Source organism: Marmota monax, unplaced genomic scaffold (genome assembly GCF_021218885.2).
Source record: "Marmota monax isolate L192 unplaced genomic scaffold, Marmota_monax_Labrador192_F-V1.1 WCK01_AAM20220418_F8-fsc00018, whole genome shotgun sequence".
Lineage (NCBI taxonomy): Eukaryota > Metazoa > Chordata > Mammalia > Rodentia > Sciuridae > Marmota > Marmota monax.
The window spans coordinates 3,617,578-3,637,069 of record NW_026692201.1 but is presented as its reverse complement, the minus strand read 5'-3'; the positions used below and the strand labels follow the sequence as shown (position 1 = coordinate 3,637,069).

At 32.4% G+C, this 19,492-nt stretch overlaps 1 protein-coding gene across 4 annotated transcripts in view; it reads left to right on the top strand.

The window, feature by feature from the left end:
* Fcho2 (FCH and mu domain containing endocytic adaptor 2) overlaps positions 1–19,492 on the top strand; it is a 141,020-nt gene that overhangs the window by 33,637 nt on the left and 87,891 nt on the right. For all 4 annotated transcript variants that reach the window (XM_058574144.1, XM_058574146.1, XM_058574143.1 and 1 more), the window contains exons 6-8: positions 7,344–7,448; positions 18,223–18,321; positions 19,306–19,402. In XM_058574144.1, the coding sequence (XP_058430127.1) occupies positions 7,344–7,448; positions 18,223–18,321; positions 19,306–19,402 (301 nt within the window). The remainder of the gene's footprint in view (positions 1–7,343; positions 7,449–18,222; positions 18,322–19,305; positions 19,403–19,492) is intronic.

Genomic DNA, 19,492 nt, shown 5'->3' with positions numbered 1-19,492 from the left:
GAGCTCTTTCAACAAATGTAGAAGTAAAAATTCTAAATCATAAGAAAGCATTGTTTCATAGCTTAGTTGATAGCATCTTTTTATTATAGTGGTATGTGAGATAATGATGTGTCTTACAATTAATTATACCAGATTTAGTAGTAGTCAGGTATGTTATTAAGTTTAACTACTAAAAGAATTAGCAATGTAATTTAAGTCTTCTACATTGGTAAAGGAAGAGGGTATTTAAAATATATATTAATTTAAAGGGAAACAAAGAAGGAAAGAAAAAAATAGTAAACTCAGTAAGTTGAAAGAAATAAATCCAAACATACCAATAATCACAATATATATAAATGGATTAGACTTCTAATAATAGATTATTAAATTGAAATATTTGGTAATATGAGAGTGTTTAATAATATAGGACATCACATGGTAGTTCATATAAATGAACTAAATGGGGTAGAACGATAGATTAGGAATTTAAAATATTATAGCAAAAAAAATTGGAGGAAAAGGAATAAATGAAATCTTGATTCTAGGTGATTGGTTCTTGGGGTCTCTTACACTACAGGAATTGGCTAGAATGACATGTATTAATTAACCTAAATAAATCTAAAAAGCATAATATTGAATAAGAAAAGCAAAGTTTCAGCAGAATATATAGAATTTGATATCTTTTACATAACCTTTAATTCTCTGTAAAACATACTATATATAAAAGTAAATACACAATCAGAGATATGATAAACTGTGGTATAAAGGTATATTAAGAATTACAATGCAAAAATGAATAAATCAGAGATATGATAAAAAATGTATGTTTAGCTTTGTAAAAAAAGAAGTAAAATATAAGAAAAAATGAGGATATATTAAATTATGTTTATTTAATAAAACTATCCTGAAAACTACAATTTAAAAAAAAAAGTAAATACTTATTAGGGACCTTCATGGAGATAGTAAACACCAATACATGATAGAAATTACATTGAGGAGAGAAAGAGGGGAATGGATCTATGAAGAACATAGGGCTTTTGTTGTCTGTGTGATGTTTAATTTTTTTCAAAAAAAAAAAAAAAAAAGAGGAGCAAATACAAATGAAGCAGGGTACAATTCAAAGTAAAATAATTAAGCAATAGGAGCAGTTTACGTATAGAACATATGTAACTATTGGTATGGGAAACCATACCAGTTCATTAATGAAGATGTCTATAGTCTAAATTAGTTGAACTTTTCCAGAGGGTGAAAATACTACTGGGTTAAATACTCCCATGTATTCTTTTTTTGTGAAACTCAGTGGTCTTAACATATCACCTACTCTGAAGTGATCATTTGAAAAGAGATGGCAAAGAGATTATACTTAAATGATTCTAAGTCTTTTGATATAAAGAAGGAAAAGTTTAAGGTAATGACTTGGATGAAATAAAAGGATTTCTTTTCTTTTTATATATTGAGCAGGACCATAGCATATGGTTGTATCCAAGGGTTGTGAGTTGGTGGCTAAAATCCAGCCAGTGTTTTGCTTGCCTTTAGTGATAGACAGCTCAATGGAATGAATACTTTTTTGTAATTCACCTGCTCAGAGGTGGCATCTTTACTTATATGCTAGATATATTAGTCATTCTGATTTATTATGTGTTATGATATGGGTGTAAATAAATAATTTTTTTTGGTCTATAATAAACTGTATTAACATGATGTATTTTTAAAGGCAGATCTTTGAACTATTTTTCCTTTCATAAATATTTTGGTGTTACCACATAGTTTGCTTTTATCCTCATTCATACACCCTTATTTTTATAAAAAACCATTTAGTAGGCATGCATATTTGTGGACTGTGATCAAGAACAGATATGCATATATTGGTTTCACAAAATTTTACCATAAAATTAATAGGCATTTAAACAGAGATATTTTTGGTAGTATGTCAGTAAATTTGTAATGTTAAGAAAATGAATAAGATGGAGGATTTTATTGCCCATAGGTAATTTATTAGAGCAAATCTGTTATTTATGAGAAGAAACATAGCTATTGCTTGTATTTTCTTTTCTTTTTTTTTTTTTTTTTTTTTTGTACCTGGGATTGAACTCAGGGGTACTCTACTACTAAGCCACATCCCCAGCTCTATTTTTGTATTTTATTTAGAGACAGGTCTCACTGAGTTGTTTAGCGCCTTGCCATTGCTGAGGCTGGCTTTGAACTCCCAATTCTCCTGTCTCAGCCTCCCAACCCACTGGGATTACAGACGTGTGCCACTGTGCCTGGCTAGCTATTGCTTTTAAACATGGTTTCCTCATTTGAGAACAAATGTTTCAGGGCTCATGGTGTGACTCAGTGGTAGAGCACTTGCCTAACATGTATAACAATCTGGGTTCAATCCTCAGCACCACACAACAAAACAAAACAAAACACTCAACCCCTATGCTCCAACTTCCCTTTTAATAATGACTACAAAAGTGGTTACGATTCTTGTTACCAAGGCATGCAGTTTCTGTAGTTCTGCTGTAAAAACTTATAGCATTATTAAGGATATATGCTATTTTAGAAGTCATTTTGATTTAATAATTCAGTATTATTATTCTGTAACTGTTTCCTATGAAAGATTTTTTGCTTTAAAAATAATAGTTATAATTATATTCTAAAATTGCATCTATATCCTTTTACATGATAGTCTTCTATAAATTTAGTTTTGTCATCCTTAAAATTTCCCGTAAGTCAACAAAGTATTTTGTATTAAATATTATTCTTTTATTAGTAAGTGCCTTTTTTGTTCATTTTCCAAGATACTTCTTTAAAGTTGGTGTGTAATTTTAAGATTTTGACATACTGGGTTTACCTTTGAAGAGGTAGAGGTAATATAAAAAAATGTTAAATCTTTAAAAAAGTGTCTTCTTTCTTTCTTCATGCTTCCAAATAAGAGAAGTGAAATTTTAGTTTCCTGATATCAGAGGGTATGATTCAGAAGTCTTATTTGTTTACAGTTTTGAGTTAGATCCAGCTCTTTTATCTTTGAGATAAAGATGATTATGCTCAGAATTAGTAAATGTTTGTATGCTGAGTTGAATGACTAAACCAAGATTTATGGTACAAGGGAATTAATGTTGGAAGAAAAAATGAAAATTTGCTGGTGTAAAAGTTTTAAATTAGTATTTTTATGGATTTTGACTCAAAAGACTTAGTAGCAAAACTCTTTAGAATTTTAGAGACTTTGAGTATGGGAAAGAAAATGATGCTTTGGAATCTTCATTTCTTAAATTTCTATGTAATGTGATAAGTAATATGAAATAATTATATTGTAGAAATACAGGTCTTCTATAAGGAGTAATATTCCTCTAGGCAGTCATTTTCGTTTCTTTAGATTATACATTCTTGTCATTGAGAAACCATCATTTGTATTGAATGTAACACAGCAAATATATTTATATGGAAATTGATCATTATAGAAAAACGTAAATTTTTCTGTTCATCCATATAATAAAACTTAGGAGTTTATTTTAGCTGTAAGGTTTAGAATAGATTGCCTTTTAAAATAATTTATTTAGCTATTTTTTGATTTACTATTGAATTATGAAGTGATAAGTTGAATTTAATAGTAAATAATTGTTTTGGTTCCTAGCTTTTTACCATGCTAGATGCCATGAGTGTTATTAAAGACTGAATCTGATGGTGTTCTCTTCCTGCTTCAAGAAGTATTCTATATCCAGGTGGGGTTGTGGCTCAGAGGTAGAGTGCTTGCCTAGCATGCATGAGACATGCATGTTTAATCCTTAGCACCACATAAAGTAAAATACATTGGGTCTACCTATAACTAAAAAATAAATATTTTAAAAAAAGAAGTGTTCATATCTTGGAGAACCAAGATATATTATCAAAGAGTGCAGAATAAGAGGTTAGAGAGGGGGTAGTATCTGATTTTGTTTAGAACCTGTAAAAAGAAAATCTCTAAAAAGGAAAGATGATAAGAAAGATTTATTGAAATAAGTTACTTTGAAAAGTTTCAACAGGGGTCCTTATAGTTAATTTTTAATATTTTCCATTTTTATGAATTTTTGAATGATCACATCTTTATCAAGTGGTGACATAAATTATTAAACCATAATTTAATAGCAGGAAAAAAGAGTAGATTTCAGGATGAGGAACAAGCAAAGAAGGGGCTACCAGTGAAGCTATATCATTTTGCTAGGCTGGGTCATAGAAAATAATTTTGTGACCTGTGGATTGTTGATTGCTCAGGTATACTGAAAATTAGGTAGCTGGAAGAAGATATTAAAGTCTCTTTGCATAAGAAGAATCCAAAAGGAAACCTATATAACCATTACATTAGAATTGTTTCTAAAATAATTCTAGCAAACATGGTTATCTGGGTTTCCTGGGAGGGTACGTAATAAACTCTAACTAACCATTTTTTCTAATTGTTGTATTTGAACAGGGATAGGATATTAGAGAAAATATAATAACAGTGGTATAAAATAATGTCAAATGACCAGACAATGGTAAAATTATATCTATATATGTATATATATAAATTATATATAGGAGATGGGGCTGGGGATGTGGCTCAAGTGGTAGTGCGCTCGCCTGGCATGCGTGCGGCCCGGGTTCAATCCTCAGCACCACATACAGACAAAAAATGTTGTGTCCGCCGAAAACTAAAAAATAAATATTAAAAAAAAATTCTCTCTCTCTCTCTCTCTCTCTCTCTCTCTCTCTCTCTCTCTCTCTCTCTCTCCATCTCTCTTAAAAAAATTATATATAGGAGCAAAGTAGAAAATTGTTATAGGTTTTAGTCACTTTCTCTAGGGACAGACAACTCAGTATGAGTCATGTATATCTTTACATAGTAGCAAAACTAAATATTGTATGTTCTTGATGATGTTCTTTGTTAGAAACTATGAAAAATAGCTGATACCACTTATTTTTTAAATTTGACTGTGTGTCAAGCCCTATCATAAGGATTTTATTTACTTACATTTCATCACTACCGTATATTTTACAAATAAATGATATTGTTCCTATTTTAAGAATGAGAGAACTATGTAAAGCTTAGAGACAAGATCAAAAGGGTAGTAAATGGTAGAGCCAAAATTTTGAGTTAAGTTCTTCTGGTTCCCAAAGCAGTTTTATTTACACTACATGGTAAAATGACATCCTGTATTCTCTAAGAAGGTAGGAAAACGTACAACATATATACTTACTATAATATATGTAGTTAGAACAAAGTTGATGTTTTTAAAAATTTTTTAAATATCTTTTTTAGTTGTGGGTAGACACAATACCTTTATTTTATTTATTTTTAAAAATACTTTTTGGTTGCCAATGGACCTTATTTTTATTTATTCATATGTGGTGCTGAGAATTGAACCCAGTGCCTCACACATGCTAGGCAGGTGCTCTACCACTTAGCCACAACTCCAGCCCTATTGATTTATTTTTATGTGGTGCTAAGGATCAGACTCAATGCCTCACATGTGCTAGGCAAGTGCTCTACCACTGAGCTACAACCCTATCTCTAGCCAAACCACAGGGTAAGCCCCATTGTATTTCTAACTGTTGTTCTTAGACTCCTGATCACAGCTGGAGATAATTACATTAGTGGTCCTGATTGGCTCTATACAGATTTTATAGTTTCCAGCTTTTCCCTTTACCGTTACTTTTAATCATCTAGTTACACTGCTTGTTATGTCCTCTATACCATGGTTTGAAATTTATTTTAAATTTTCATTAAGCTCTGAGGCCTTACCCTACTGTTTCTCATTCATAGCAGAGTGTTACCTCAATAAGAAAATGGAGGTTTTTATATCTTGGATTTCTATAACTTGTCTGTATTTGATCTTTTTTTGAACTCTTATTTATTTCAGTCACCCACTCCAATCTTCCTATGTTCAAATTGATCAGTCATTTGAGAATACTTAGTAAAGTTTCTTGATAGCTATGTGTATACCCTACTCAACACGATGCCAGAAATTCCCCTGAATGTCTGTCTTCCTCAGAATTTATCTTGATATCTGTGACTTGTTTACTTTCTACCAATTTATAATTGTTTATATGTAGGCTATCTTTCTTTTATGGAGTCCTTGAGAAAAAAAAATAACATGTTTTTAATTGAATAAATAACTGAACTGGTAATATTGTAGCAACATTTTTTAAAGATAGAAATCTTGAAAAATTAGGCAAAGATTAAAAACAAATTCATAGATTTGCTGCAACATAATGGGAAAAAAACCCCCCAAGAACCCCAGTCTTCTTAGCTTTTGATCTAGGTTTATAGACTTTAATCAGACATTAAGTGGAATATGTATATGTTGTAGGGGAGGAAGGAAGACTCACTCATTTAGAGGTGTCAAGAATATTCTCATGGTATTGTAACATTTTTTGTACATTGTCAGAAAATTTCTTTCTTACAGTGTGTTAATATAGTTTTAGTAACACTGTACTATTATAATGTGGTTATACAATCTCACTCTGGTTAATAAAATGAGAGTATTTTAATTTTTTAAAGTATATTTCATCAGATAGAAAGGAGAGTCAATGTTTAATTCCTGAGTTAATTTATGATCACAACAAAAACAAAACGATTAAGGCAGGCTTGACCACCAGGTATTAAAGTTATTTGTCATATTGAAATCTTAAAATGCATTTAACCCAGCTATCCCTCTCCTCAGTCTATGCCCAAAGGACTTAAAAACAGCATACTACAGGGACACAGCCACATCAATGTTTATAGTAGCACAATTCACAATATTTAAACTATGAAACCAACCTAGATGCCTTTCATTAGAGGAATGGATTAAAAAAAATGTGGCATATACACAATGGACTATTACTCAGCAATAAAATAGAATAAAATCATGGCATTTGCAGGTAAATGGATGGAGTAGGAAAAGATGATGCTAAGTGAAGTTAGCCAATCCCAAAAAGACAAATGCCGAATGTTTTCTCTGTTATAAGGTGACTGACTCATAGTGGGGAGGGAGGGAGAGGAGAGCATGGGAGGAATAGAGGAACTCCAGATAGGGCAGAGGGTGGGAGGGTAAGGGAGGGGGCAGGGGGTTAGCAATAATGTTGGAATGTGATAGACATCATTATCCAAAGTACATGTATGAAGACATGAATTGGTGTCAACATACTTTATATACAAACAGAGATATGAAAAATTGTGCTCTTATGTGTAATAAGAATTGTAATGCATTTTACTACCATGTATTTAAATAAATAAATAAATTTATTTAAATAAGTAAAATCAATTAAAAAAATAAAAATATCAATGTAAAAAGTACATTTTAATTTGTTATTTCAAATGAACTTATATTAGGGGGAAAAAAGGTCAACAAAAAATTAAAAACATTTTTGTTTTGTTACAGGCAGCTGTTAAATCTAAGAAAGCTACAGATACGTATAAACTCTATGTGGAAAAATATGCATTAGCAAAAGCTGATTTTGAACAGAAAATGACAGAAACAGCCCAGGTTGGTATTTTTAAGGCTTTAAGTTAAAAACAGGATACTTTGTAGGGCTGGGGTTATGGCTCAGTGGTAGAGTGCTCACCTAGCACGTGGGAAGTGCTGAGTTCAATCCTCAGCACCACATAAAAATGAAGAAATAAAATAAAGGTATATGTATATATAAAAACCCAACAAGATAATTGTATTTGTGTGTACTAATTAGTAGATTTTTTCTGCTATATAATTTCTTGGTATTAGAAATTTTAAATTTTCAGTGTTCTGATAATGCTGTTTAAAATATTTGCATCATGTTTGGAAGATGAGATAGAGAATCAAGATACAGTACTAATAATGTCATAAAAATTATTCAGATGGTTCAGAAGAGGCTGTTTAAAGATAATTAGGGAAAATGAAGGCATTGGTACATGCTGTAGACAATGACTTGTGTGTGGATTTTAAGATTTACTTAAGAAAACTGGAAAGACTCTGTATTGAGGATAATGCAGTCAGTGAAATAATGAAAAAACCCTCTTCTATAGCACTTACATTTTAGTGGGGGAAAAAGACAATAAAATATCTCTTCCATAATCTTGAGATAAATTATATTCAGTTTGGTGTTCTTAGAGCCATAATTAAAGGCTTAGTTTAAGGTGGATGCCCTTTATGAGATGAGTCCTTCCTAATATTTCCACTTCCATCCTTCTTATCTTTTTGTTTTATTTTCCTCATTAGCACCTATCACATTCCAAGATACCATGAATTTCACTTCTATCAGGTCAGATTAGGTATGCTAAGATGACAGAGAAACCCACAAATCTCAGTAGTTTGCAATATCGGGTTTTCTCGCATGCATCCCACACAGGTGATGGAAATGTGGTAGAATGGGCTGGCTGCAAAATAAAGGTAAGAAAAATAGAACGATGAAAAAAACAATAGGACACAGAAAATATTATCAGAAAGCAGGGGTGGGACCGGCTAGCCAATCATACAGCTTGAGCTTGTGTACTAAAAAGATGAAATGGGACCTGTGCTTGCTTTCTTTATATTGGGGAACATTAAAGGCCTTCCATAGAATATTCTTCACCAAAAAGAAAAAAAAGGTTATAGGTAGGCTGTCCAGTTCCCAACAGGTTATGCCCATCTCTGGAGCTACTATGAGGGATCTTCCTAGTAGAGTGCAGATAAAGGTCAGGTTCCTTGGGAAATCTATGCCGTGGGAGAGCCACACATAGTTCCCAAGGTTAAACCTAAAATCTCCTTGGCTGCTATACTGAGAGAAAACCCTCAAGTAATTCACTGGTGGCTTCCAGCAGGGTTTATTTTTTTTTATCATGCAGCATGTTTATCATAGTGGACTACAGCTCTGATACTGAGGCTAGAGGTTAGAACCTCTGAAAAGCAATGACTAATGAAAAGCTATTTTCATTAAAATGGTTGAGTCATAGCTGAGAGACTGTAAACATAGAGAAGATCACTGGCTTCTTATTTATTTTTTTTTCTTTTGGCAGTATTGGGGACTGAACCCTGCAATGCTCTACCACTGAGTAATGTCCCATGCCCTCATTATTTTTATTCTAAGACAGGATCTTCTTAAGTTACTGAGGCTGGCCTCAAACTCACAGTCCTCCTGCATCATCCCCCCATGTCTCTGGGATTATAGGCATGCACCACATTGTCAGGCTATTTATTTTATATTGTCTGTCATTCCCTCACTAAAATGTAAGTTCTCTAAGAACAGGAATTGACTTATTTTTTATATTGTTATATCCTCAGTATTTAAAATAGATCCCAGCTCTTGGTGGGTATACAGTAAGTATGAAGGATTTTGTAAATCTGTTATTTTGGACTCTTAATTTTTTGTCCTCCCACTAGAAGAAGTGCATGACTCACATCTTAGAAACCAATAGACTTGCATGTAGGCATCCCTCTTTATCATTTTGTAGGTATTGTCCTAAATGCTGGATGTATGCAGTATACATGTAAATAACTCTGCTTAGATAAAGTTTCTAGTATAGAATATGGAGGCAAACATTAAATACATGCTTAAGTTGATAAATAATTGTAAATGTTACAAGTGAAAAGAATAGGTTTCCATAAGATAGAATAATAGGAATGACCTAATTTGGGTTAGGAAGTCACTTTGGAGAATTAAAAATTGAGACTTGAAGAAAGGTAGGAGACTAATAGTACAAGAGTGTTTCAAGATTTGGAGCATGGATATGAGGACTTAGAGGTGTAAAAGAAATAATGCATTCAGGAAAGTAAAAAATACATACTAAAATTGAGGAGATGGTGGAGAGAAATGCAGTTTAAGAGTGAAGTCCAGGACTGGGTTTTAGTAAGGATTTACATTTTCTTCTAAGAGTATCTGGAAACCTCCTAAGAGTTTTAGGAGAGGATGTGACATTATCTGATCTATATTTTAAAAGATAATTCTGTCAGTTTTGTGTAGGATTATAGTACCACCAAAGGACATTGTCCAGTATAGAAGGCAGTATATATAATATGTGAGAAGGATGATATCTAGAGTGGTGGTCTTGGAGGAGGAGAAAAGTGAATGCCTTGAAAGTGGCAGAATAGGTAGAGAAATTTTGAGGAAAATAAGATTACTTTCAAATTTTGGTTTGCAATTCTCTGTGGATAGAGAGGATTGGGAAAGACTAGATGAAGAACTCTTAGTTTGATGGGCAAAGAGATCAGATATTTAGTTTTGAACAGGTTAATTTTGAGATACCTTTGAGATAACCCAGATGGAGACATCAAGTAGTCAGTTTGGAAGGGCCAAGTAATCTCAACTGGATTTAATATCCACAGTCTTTTATACACAATTGTGAATCCCCAAAGCTCTGAGAAGAAAAAAGGTGGTTTTTTTTTTTCTTTAGTAACTTATTTGGCAGCAAAATGTGACCTGAACCAATGTAAAGATGTTCATAGTCTTATTTATCTTATTTAGATCAAATATACATATAATTTCCTTTAGAAACATTAATGTGTTTGACAAAAAAAATGCTGCTTTAAGTCCTGCTGATGGTAGTCTAAAACACGAGGTATTTTTATAATGCATGCATTTTTATTTTTTAAAAATCCAGAAAATTAGAATGCTAAACCTCATCTGGTACTGAAGAGTGAATAAAGGATTATAAGCCTATGTAAAGCAGTATTGTCAGTACATAAAACCATGGTTAGTTCAATAAAGTTCATTTATTTGTACTTAACACTTGACTATCCTTATTTCCTATTGATGAATTGCTCTGAGTTTAGTAGTCACTAATTTTGAGAAATTATGGTAGTTAGCAGTAATCCTTACCCCCCAAATAACAAAATTTTAAAATTGCATTTGAATTGTGCTTTGAATTTCTGTATGGATTCATGCCTCAAATGTTTCTAAATAATTAAGAAAGTATTTTATTTAGTATAGTGTAATATTTCAAAAGGGAATGAAAATAAAGGAGGGGGGATGGTAGAGGATAGGAAAGGTAGCAGAATACAACAGTTACTAATAGGGCATTATGTAAAAATGTGGATGTGTAACCGATGTGATTCTGCAATCTGTATTTGGGGTAAAATTGGGAGTTCATAACCAACTTGAATCTAATGTATGAAATATGATATGTGAAGAGCTTTATAATGTTTTGAACAACCAATAAAAAAAAATTAAAAAAAAAAAAAAAAAAAAAAAAGGAAAAGCAAAAAAAAAAAAAAATAAAAAAATAAACTGATTATTGTAAATTGAAAAAAAAAAAAAATAAAAAAAAAAAAAATAAAAAAAAAAATAAAAGAGGGAGAGGAATCCATATCAACACACATGCAAATCCAAGACCTCTGAAAACATGAAGAAATGAGCAAACAAGTCTCTTGCCAAAATTTATAGTACCCCAACAGAGGAATCCACAAGATATGAAAGTGGATGAAATTCCAGAGAAAGACTATAATAAACTAATTATTAAAATGTTCAGTGAGCTAAAAGAAGATCTAAAGAATAAATCAAGGGAAGAAATAATAGGAGGTGAAAGACTATTTCAATAAGGAAATTGAGTTGATTTCCAGGATTTTTGGAAGGGAAAGTCACAATGAATAAAATTAAAAATTATCTTGAAAGTATCACCAGCAGATTAGATTACATAGAAAATAGAACTTCAGACCTTGAAGACAGAACTACTTCTTGAAGACTGACCTTAAAGACAGGGAATATGAACTTGAATAGTTAGTATGCAGTTAAAAAAGAGACCACGATTGGAATATACAAAAATTCTGGGAAAACATCAATAGAGCAAACTTGAGAATCATTGGGATAGAAGAAAATGTAGAGATACAGGATAAAGGTATTAAGAATCTTTTCAGTTAAATAACAGCAGAAATATTTTTCCTGACCTTAGAAATGAGATGGACATCCACATATAGGAGTCATATAGCACACCAAATAAAGATCAAAAAAGATTCTTCCCAAGACACATCATAATCAAAATGCATAATATAGAAAGTTAGGAAAGAATATTAAAAGCTGCAAGATAAAAATGTCAGGTCACATTTAGAGGTAAGTCAATAAGGCTCACTTCTGACTTCTCAGATCAGACTCTAAAATCCAGGAGGGCTTGGAATGAGATGTTTCAAGCTTTAAAAGAAAATAGTTGAGAGCCAAGAGAGCTGTATGTAGCAAAGTTGTCTTTTAGAATCAAAGAAGGAATAAAAACTTCCACGATCAGGATAAGCCAAAAGAATTTATGACCACTAAACGACAACTACAAAATACTCACAGATATACTACACACAGAACTAATAAATTCCAAAGCTTATAAATGGATGAACCTATCTAGAAAAATAACTAAGCAAATGGAAATAAGACCAAATTATACATAGCAAAGAAGCCAAAATGGCAACAAATAACAAATATCTACCCATAAAAACACTGCATATAAATGATCTCAGCTTCCCAAGTAAAAGACAGATTGGCAGAATGGATTAAAAACAAGATCCAAGTAGATGCTGTTTGCGAGAGACTCATCTCATAGGCAAAGACACCCACAGACTGAAAGTGAAAGAATGGAAATAATATTCCATGCAAGTGAAGTCCAAAAACAAGAGAAGCTATTCTCAATCCAACAAAAGCAGACTTCAAGCAAAAATTAATCAGAAAACACTAAGTCACTACATCCTGGAAAGCAAACACTCCAACTGGAATATATGATGACAGTAAATATTTGTGCCTCAAATAGCAGTGCACCTAATTTCATTAAAAATACTTCTTAACAATAAATCCCAGATAGATCCAAGTACAAAAATATGGGATGGTTTGAACAAAGCCCTTGCACCAATTGGACATTCAACATAAAAATCAATAAAAATATTTCCAGTCTAAATAATACTATAAATCAGCTGGACCTAACAAACAAACATCTACAAAATGACCCCCAGAATAGCTGATTTCACTTTTTCCTTAGCAGCTCATGGAACCTTTTCCACAATATACCATATAACACATAACATAAGTCTTAGCAAATACAAAAACTGGTATAATCCTATGGCTTTATAGAATCATAATGGAATGAAATTAACAGGAATAAAAATTATAGAAACCACATAAACACATGAAGATTGAACAGTACTCTTTTAAATGAGGAGTGGATCATAAATGAAAGAAGAAAGCAATAAATAGATTCAAATGAGAACAGAGATACAAAAAATAAAGTTCTCTAGGACAGTATGAGGCAGTTCTAGGAGGAGAGTTTATTGCATTAAGTGCCTACATTTAAAAAAAAAAACAAAGATCCCAAATAATCTAATACTATATACCTCAAGGTCCTAGAAAAGGAAAAACAAACTAATTCCAAACTGAGTAGAAGACAGGAAATAATTAAGAAGGACATAATTAAGATTAAAAGAATGAATGAAATTGAGAACAAAAAATATTACAAAAGATGTGTGCAACAGAGTTAGTTCTTTGAGAAGATAGCAAAGTTGATAAACTCTTAGCAAACTAGCTAGAAGAAAGAGGGACAAGGTCCAAATCAACAAAATTAGAGATGAAAAAGAGATATTGTCAAAGACACTCTGAAATCTAGAGGATCTTTAGAAACTATTTTGAAAACTTATACTCCAGTAAAATGGAAAATCTGGAAGACATGGACAAATTTCTAGACACATAACAAAGACCTACCCAAACAGAACAGGGAGATATAGAAAACCTAAGCAAGCAATGAAATTGAAGCAGCAATTGAAAGCTTTCCAACAAAGAAAAGCCCAGGACCAGATGGATTCTCAGCCAAGCTCTATGAGACCTTTAAAAAAATCTAACATCATTCTTTGTCAGATTATTTCATGAAATAGGAGGGAACACTCCCAAATACATCCTATGGAGCCAGTGTAACCATCATACCAAAACCACACAAATATGCATTAAGGAAAATGCAGACCAGTATTCTTGATCAACATTAATGCAAAAAATCCTAAATAAATATTAGCAAGCCACATTCAAAAACACATCAAGAAGATGACATACTGTAATCAAGTATGTTTCATTCCATGATGCAAGGTTAGTTCAACATCTGCAAATCAATAAATGTAATTTACCACTTAAGCAGAATTAAGGCCAAGAATCACATGGTCATCTCAATAGAGTCAGAAAAGATTTTTGATAAATCCAGGACCATTCGTGTTAAAAAACAGTGGAAAAGCTAGGGATGGAAAGAACTTACCTCAACATCATAAAGGCTATATATGACAAACCTGAAGCCAACATTATAGGCATACTGAAAACATTTCCTCTACAACCAGGAGCAAACCAGGATGCCCACTCTCACCACTCTTATTCAGTATAGTTTTTCTAACTCTAGTACGGCAATCAGGCAAGAGAAGGAAATTAAAATGATACAGATAGGAAAGAAAGAAGTCAAATTATCTTTGTTTGCTGATGACATGATTCTACATCTAGAAGACTCAAAAAACTCCACCAGAATACTTCTAGAGATGATAAATTTATCAAAGTTGTAGAATATAAGGTAAATATTCATAAATCAATAGCTTTCCGATACTCCAGTAGTGAATATACGGAGAAGGAAATCAGGAAAACTATCCCATTCACAATAACCTACCACCACCAAAATAAATACTCAGGAATAAATCTAACCAAGTGGTGAAAGACCTCTAAAATGAAAACTATAGAATGCTGAAGAAAGAAACTGAAGAAGACCTTAGAAGATGGAAAGATCTCCCGTGTTCTTGGATAGGCAGAATTAATATTGTCAAAATGACCATATTATCAAAAGGATTACGGAGATTCAGTGCAACCCCCATCAGAGTACCAATTATATTCTCTCAGAACTGGAAAAAACAGTCCAAACATTCATATGGAAGAATAAAAGACCCAGAATAGCCAAAGCAGTCCTGAGCTAGAATAATGATGCTGGAGTCATCATCACACCACCTGGTTTCAGATAACAAAAAGAGCATGGTATTGGCACACCCACATACACACACACAAAAGACATGAAGACCAATGAAATAGAATAGAACACAGAGATGAACCCACGTAGTTGCAGTCATCTGAGACTTGGCAAAGGTGCCAAAATCTATCTTGGAAAAATATATAGTCTTAACAAACGGTTTTGAGAAAACTGGATATCCATGTGTAGAATGAAACTAGGTCCTTCTCACCCTGCATGTAAGTCCAATCAAGTGGATCAAAGACCTTGGAATTAGACCAGAAACTTTGCAACTGATAGAAGAAAACAGAATCAACACTCCAACATATTGGCGCAGACAGCAACTTCCTTAACAAGATCCCCGAAGCTCAAGAAATAAAACCAAGAATCAACAAGTGGGATGCCATCAGATTAAAAAATCTTCTGAACAACAAAGGAAATGATTAAGAGCATGACAAGAGAGTCTACAGAATAGGAGAAAAATTTGCCAGCTACTCCTCTGATGGGGGGATTAATACCCAGAATACATAAACAACTCAAGAAAACAGCAAAACAAAACAAAAAACCAGTTAATAAATGGGCAAAAAACCCAATCAGATATTTCTCAAAGGAAGAAATATAAATGGTCAACAAATATATGAAAAAATGTTCAATATCCATGGCAATCAGGGAAATGCAAACCAAAACTACACTTTGAGATTCCATCTCAATCCAGTTAGAATGGCATTCTCAAGAACAGAAACAATAATAAATGCTGGTGAAGATGGGGGGGGGGGGAAGGGATACTCATGAATTGTTGCTGGGACTGCAAATTAATATGACCACTTTGGAAAGCAGTATGGAGATTCTTGAAGAGATTGGGAATAGAACCACCCCATGACCCAGCTATCCCACCACTTGGTATTTATCCACATAAAGTGAAATCAGCATACTGTAGTGATACAGGTACATCAGTGTTTGCTGCAGTGTAATTCACAATAGCCAGGCTGTGGAACAAGCCCAGGTACCCATCAATAGACAAGTGGATTAAGAAAATGTGGTTTGTATGCACAATGGAGTTTTACTTGGCCATAAAGAAGAATTAAATTATATCATTTCCTGATAAATGAAACTAGAGAATATCGTGCTAAGTGAAGTAAACCAGACCCAGAAAGTCAAGGACGAAATGTTTTCTCTCATTTGCAGAAGTTAGAGCTAAGCAAGCGGGTGGTGGTGGAAGTGGGGGGCCACTTGGATCTCACGAAAACAGCGGTATGATCAGTGGAGTAAAGGAGACTGAAGAGGAGGGAAGAGGGATAGAAAAAGTGAAGGAATGTGGTATTAATTTGATACAGTGAATTTGGCCTTTGGATGTATCTACAAAGTCCCAATTAAAATAGAAATAAATAGAAGGAAGATCAGTAGAGCAGAGGAAGGGGAACAAGGGGAGGGAGGAGGAGACTGCAAGATAAAAGCACTAGGGACTGAAATGGAGCAAATTATATTCCAAGATTTTATTAATAATTTGAAATGAACCCCACCATTATGTATAACTAATGCACTGATTTCTGCTTTTTTGAAAAAGAGGAATGAACATGCAGTTTCCTTCAAGTTAGTGGTTATCCCCTGAAATTAATGGTTCTATTGCCTAGCTTTACTGTATTTAGTTCTGCCAGTCTATAAGAAAATACATTATTCATTAAAATTTTGAAATTTAAGCTGAGGACCACTGATTTTAATATGAACTTAGAAATATCATTTTACTACTGAATGTATTTCTATTGAGAATAATCCAGGATTTTGAAATATTCTCTTTGGCTTAGAGAATTAATCAATGACAGTGCTTTATTTTAATTCTACCATTCCTCATTAATAAAATGGACTTAACTGCTATAAATGTAATTTTGTCCTTATTGATTTCTTTTTTTATTATTTTTTAGTTGTTGATGGACCTTTTTTTAAAAATTTGTTTGTGGTGCTGAGAATCGAACTCAGCCTCACACATGCTAGGCAAGCATGCTACCACTGAGCCACAACCCCAGACCCCTTATTGATTTCTTTAGAAGTTTATTTTATCTACACAAATGTAGATATAATTTGGCTTAGTGTTTTCTGATCATGTAAATCATTGCTAGAGAAGTTTGGACATCACTATGAGATGAAGGAATGTAATTTGATAAACTATGAGGAAAATATAATAAGGCTGTTAGGCCCATTCCTTAGAACTGCTGTTTTCCTGGCAAGAAAAGTTTAATCAGATTTGTACAGTAGAAATGACAATTGTATGTTGTTTAAAAATGTCTGATTCAGCATTTCGCAAACCCTGTTTTGAGGAACATTCTTTTGTGAGATAGTAATATTTAAGGAAAAAGAATTTAAAAAAAGGTTGTGAGATCAAAGAAATTTACAAATTGCTACAAATAAATTTATAAAATGCTGTGGGTTAAGCAAAGTGAAATGTTTCCTTATTTGAGTATTTCTGAGGGTTTTTTTTTTTGTCTCTCTGTGTGTGTGTGTGTGTGTGTGTGTGTATACATGCTTGCATGTGCTTATATGTATGTGGGCTGGAGATCAAACCTAAGTTTTGAGCATGATGGAAAAGTACCATTCTATAACCCCATTCGGTCTTAAGAGTTTTTAGTATGTTTATTGTGAAACCAAGGCTAGGAATGGTGTTTTGTTTTGTTTTACTTTTTAATCTCAGAGGGAATAAATACTACAATACCTTGGAATTTTTTCCAAACAATATTCTTACCTGTTTTCATCCCCATTACTCAAGTAGTATTGGTGAATCAATGTGTTTTATAGTTTGAAAATGTCCCCTACATGATCTGGAGCATCTCCACCTTTGGTTAAAAGAGCTTCTTTCCCTAATTTTTTCATTCACAGAACATATCTTCTTGAGATTATTTTAATAATTTCAAGAACTTAGAATGACATTTTGAGATCTTTGGACAGATTGTAGTCTTCAGAAGTAAACTATAATTTTCCTCTACCAGCTAATTGTTTTTTAGTTTTGGAAACTCTTCTTCCTTGGATTTTGTAACATTATTCGCCTCTTAATCTCCTAATTTTTTAAAAAAATTATGACTATAGAATTTAACATATAGTATCTTTAAACTTTGAAAAAGTTCATATTGGCCAAAGAGATGATATAACAAAAAGTTAACTTTTCTCAATGTTGTATTTCAGTAAATTAGTAGATATATTGAAGAATCATTTGTGGAGAGGTATTGTTAAATGTTATGTAATAATAGTAACTTGCTTAATTTGGTTATCAGTATTGAGATGATTTATAAAATCTCTTTTGATTTAGAACATATAATTGTATACATCTATGCTTTATTTATGTGTGCATATATATATATATGTATATATGTAACTTTATATTTGCTACCCAGAAATTTCAAGACATTGAAGAAACTCATCTCATTCACATAAAGGAAATAATCGGATCCTTGTCAAATGCTATAAAGGAAATTCATTTGCAAATAGGCCAGGTAAGTATTTTTACTTTATGTTGAATCAATTTATGACATTTTATGTTTATTTATGGCTATTTATGAATCTTTATCACACTGTCTAAAATTAATATGATACTGGATTATTTCAGATAATGAATATGTAATTACAAGCATTTTTTGTTTTTGGTTAATAAGTATTATAATTCAAATTATTTTTTCAAAACTAAGTATGCTCAGTCCTCTTTACATTTAAAGTTTGAAGTTGCTGATTCTTGAATATTTCTGTTTTAAACTTCAATAAGTTAGAGAAATTGATCTTAGAAATGTTCTGGAAATATAAAAGAAGTTTAGTGATGAGAATTTTGGGTGCATTGAAATAACAATACAGAAAGATGAAGTCTTTTATTTTTTACTATTAAAACCCCCAAACTAGGGCTGGGGTTGTGGCTGAGTTGGGTGGTAGAGCGTTTGCCTAGCGTATGTGAAGCACTGGATTGGATCCTCAGCACCACATAAAAATAAATAAATAAAAATAAAGACCTATCAACAACTAAATAAATAAATAAACAAACCTCCAGACTGTTTTCATTGTCTTTATAAGTTTTAATTATCATAAGAATTTTATGTCTAAAACATTCAAAAGGAACTGGAGGGCTGGGGATATAGCTCAATTGGTAGAGTGCTTGCCTCACATGTGCAAGGCCCTGGGTTCAATCCCTAGCACCAAAAAAAAAAAAAAAAAAAAAAAAAAAAGACAAAATATGAGAACTGGAAACTACCTTGATTTCTAATGCTGTGAGGCCGTATCTTAAAGGAGCAAAGGTATGTAGTTATTGGTCTTCACAGATCTGCTAATACTGTTAGGTAATAGTATGTTAGGTAAATGAAAGTTCCCAAATGCCCTTGGATCAAGACAATAATTTTTTTGTTTAATAAATTTTAATTGCTTTGTAGAAGTTTTATCTGAAATATAGTAAAAATATTTATGGATAAATAAACATTTTTTCTTTGTTTTAATAGGTTCATGAAGAATTTATAAACAATATGGCTAATACAACCATTGAAAGTTTAATACAAAAATTTGCTGAGTCAAAAGGCACTGGAAAGGAGAGACCTGGTAAGATGATAAACCACAAATTTCTCACTTAGTAACAAATACTGCCTTTAAATTCATGCATGTATGGGGTGATTTTGACTTTTTATCTCA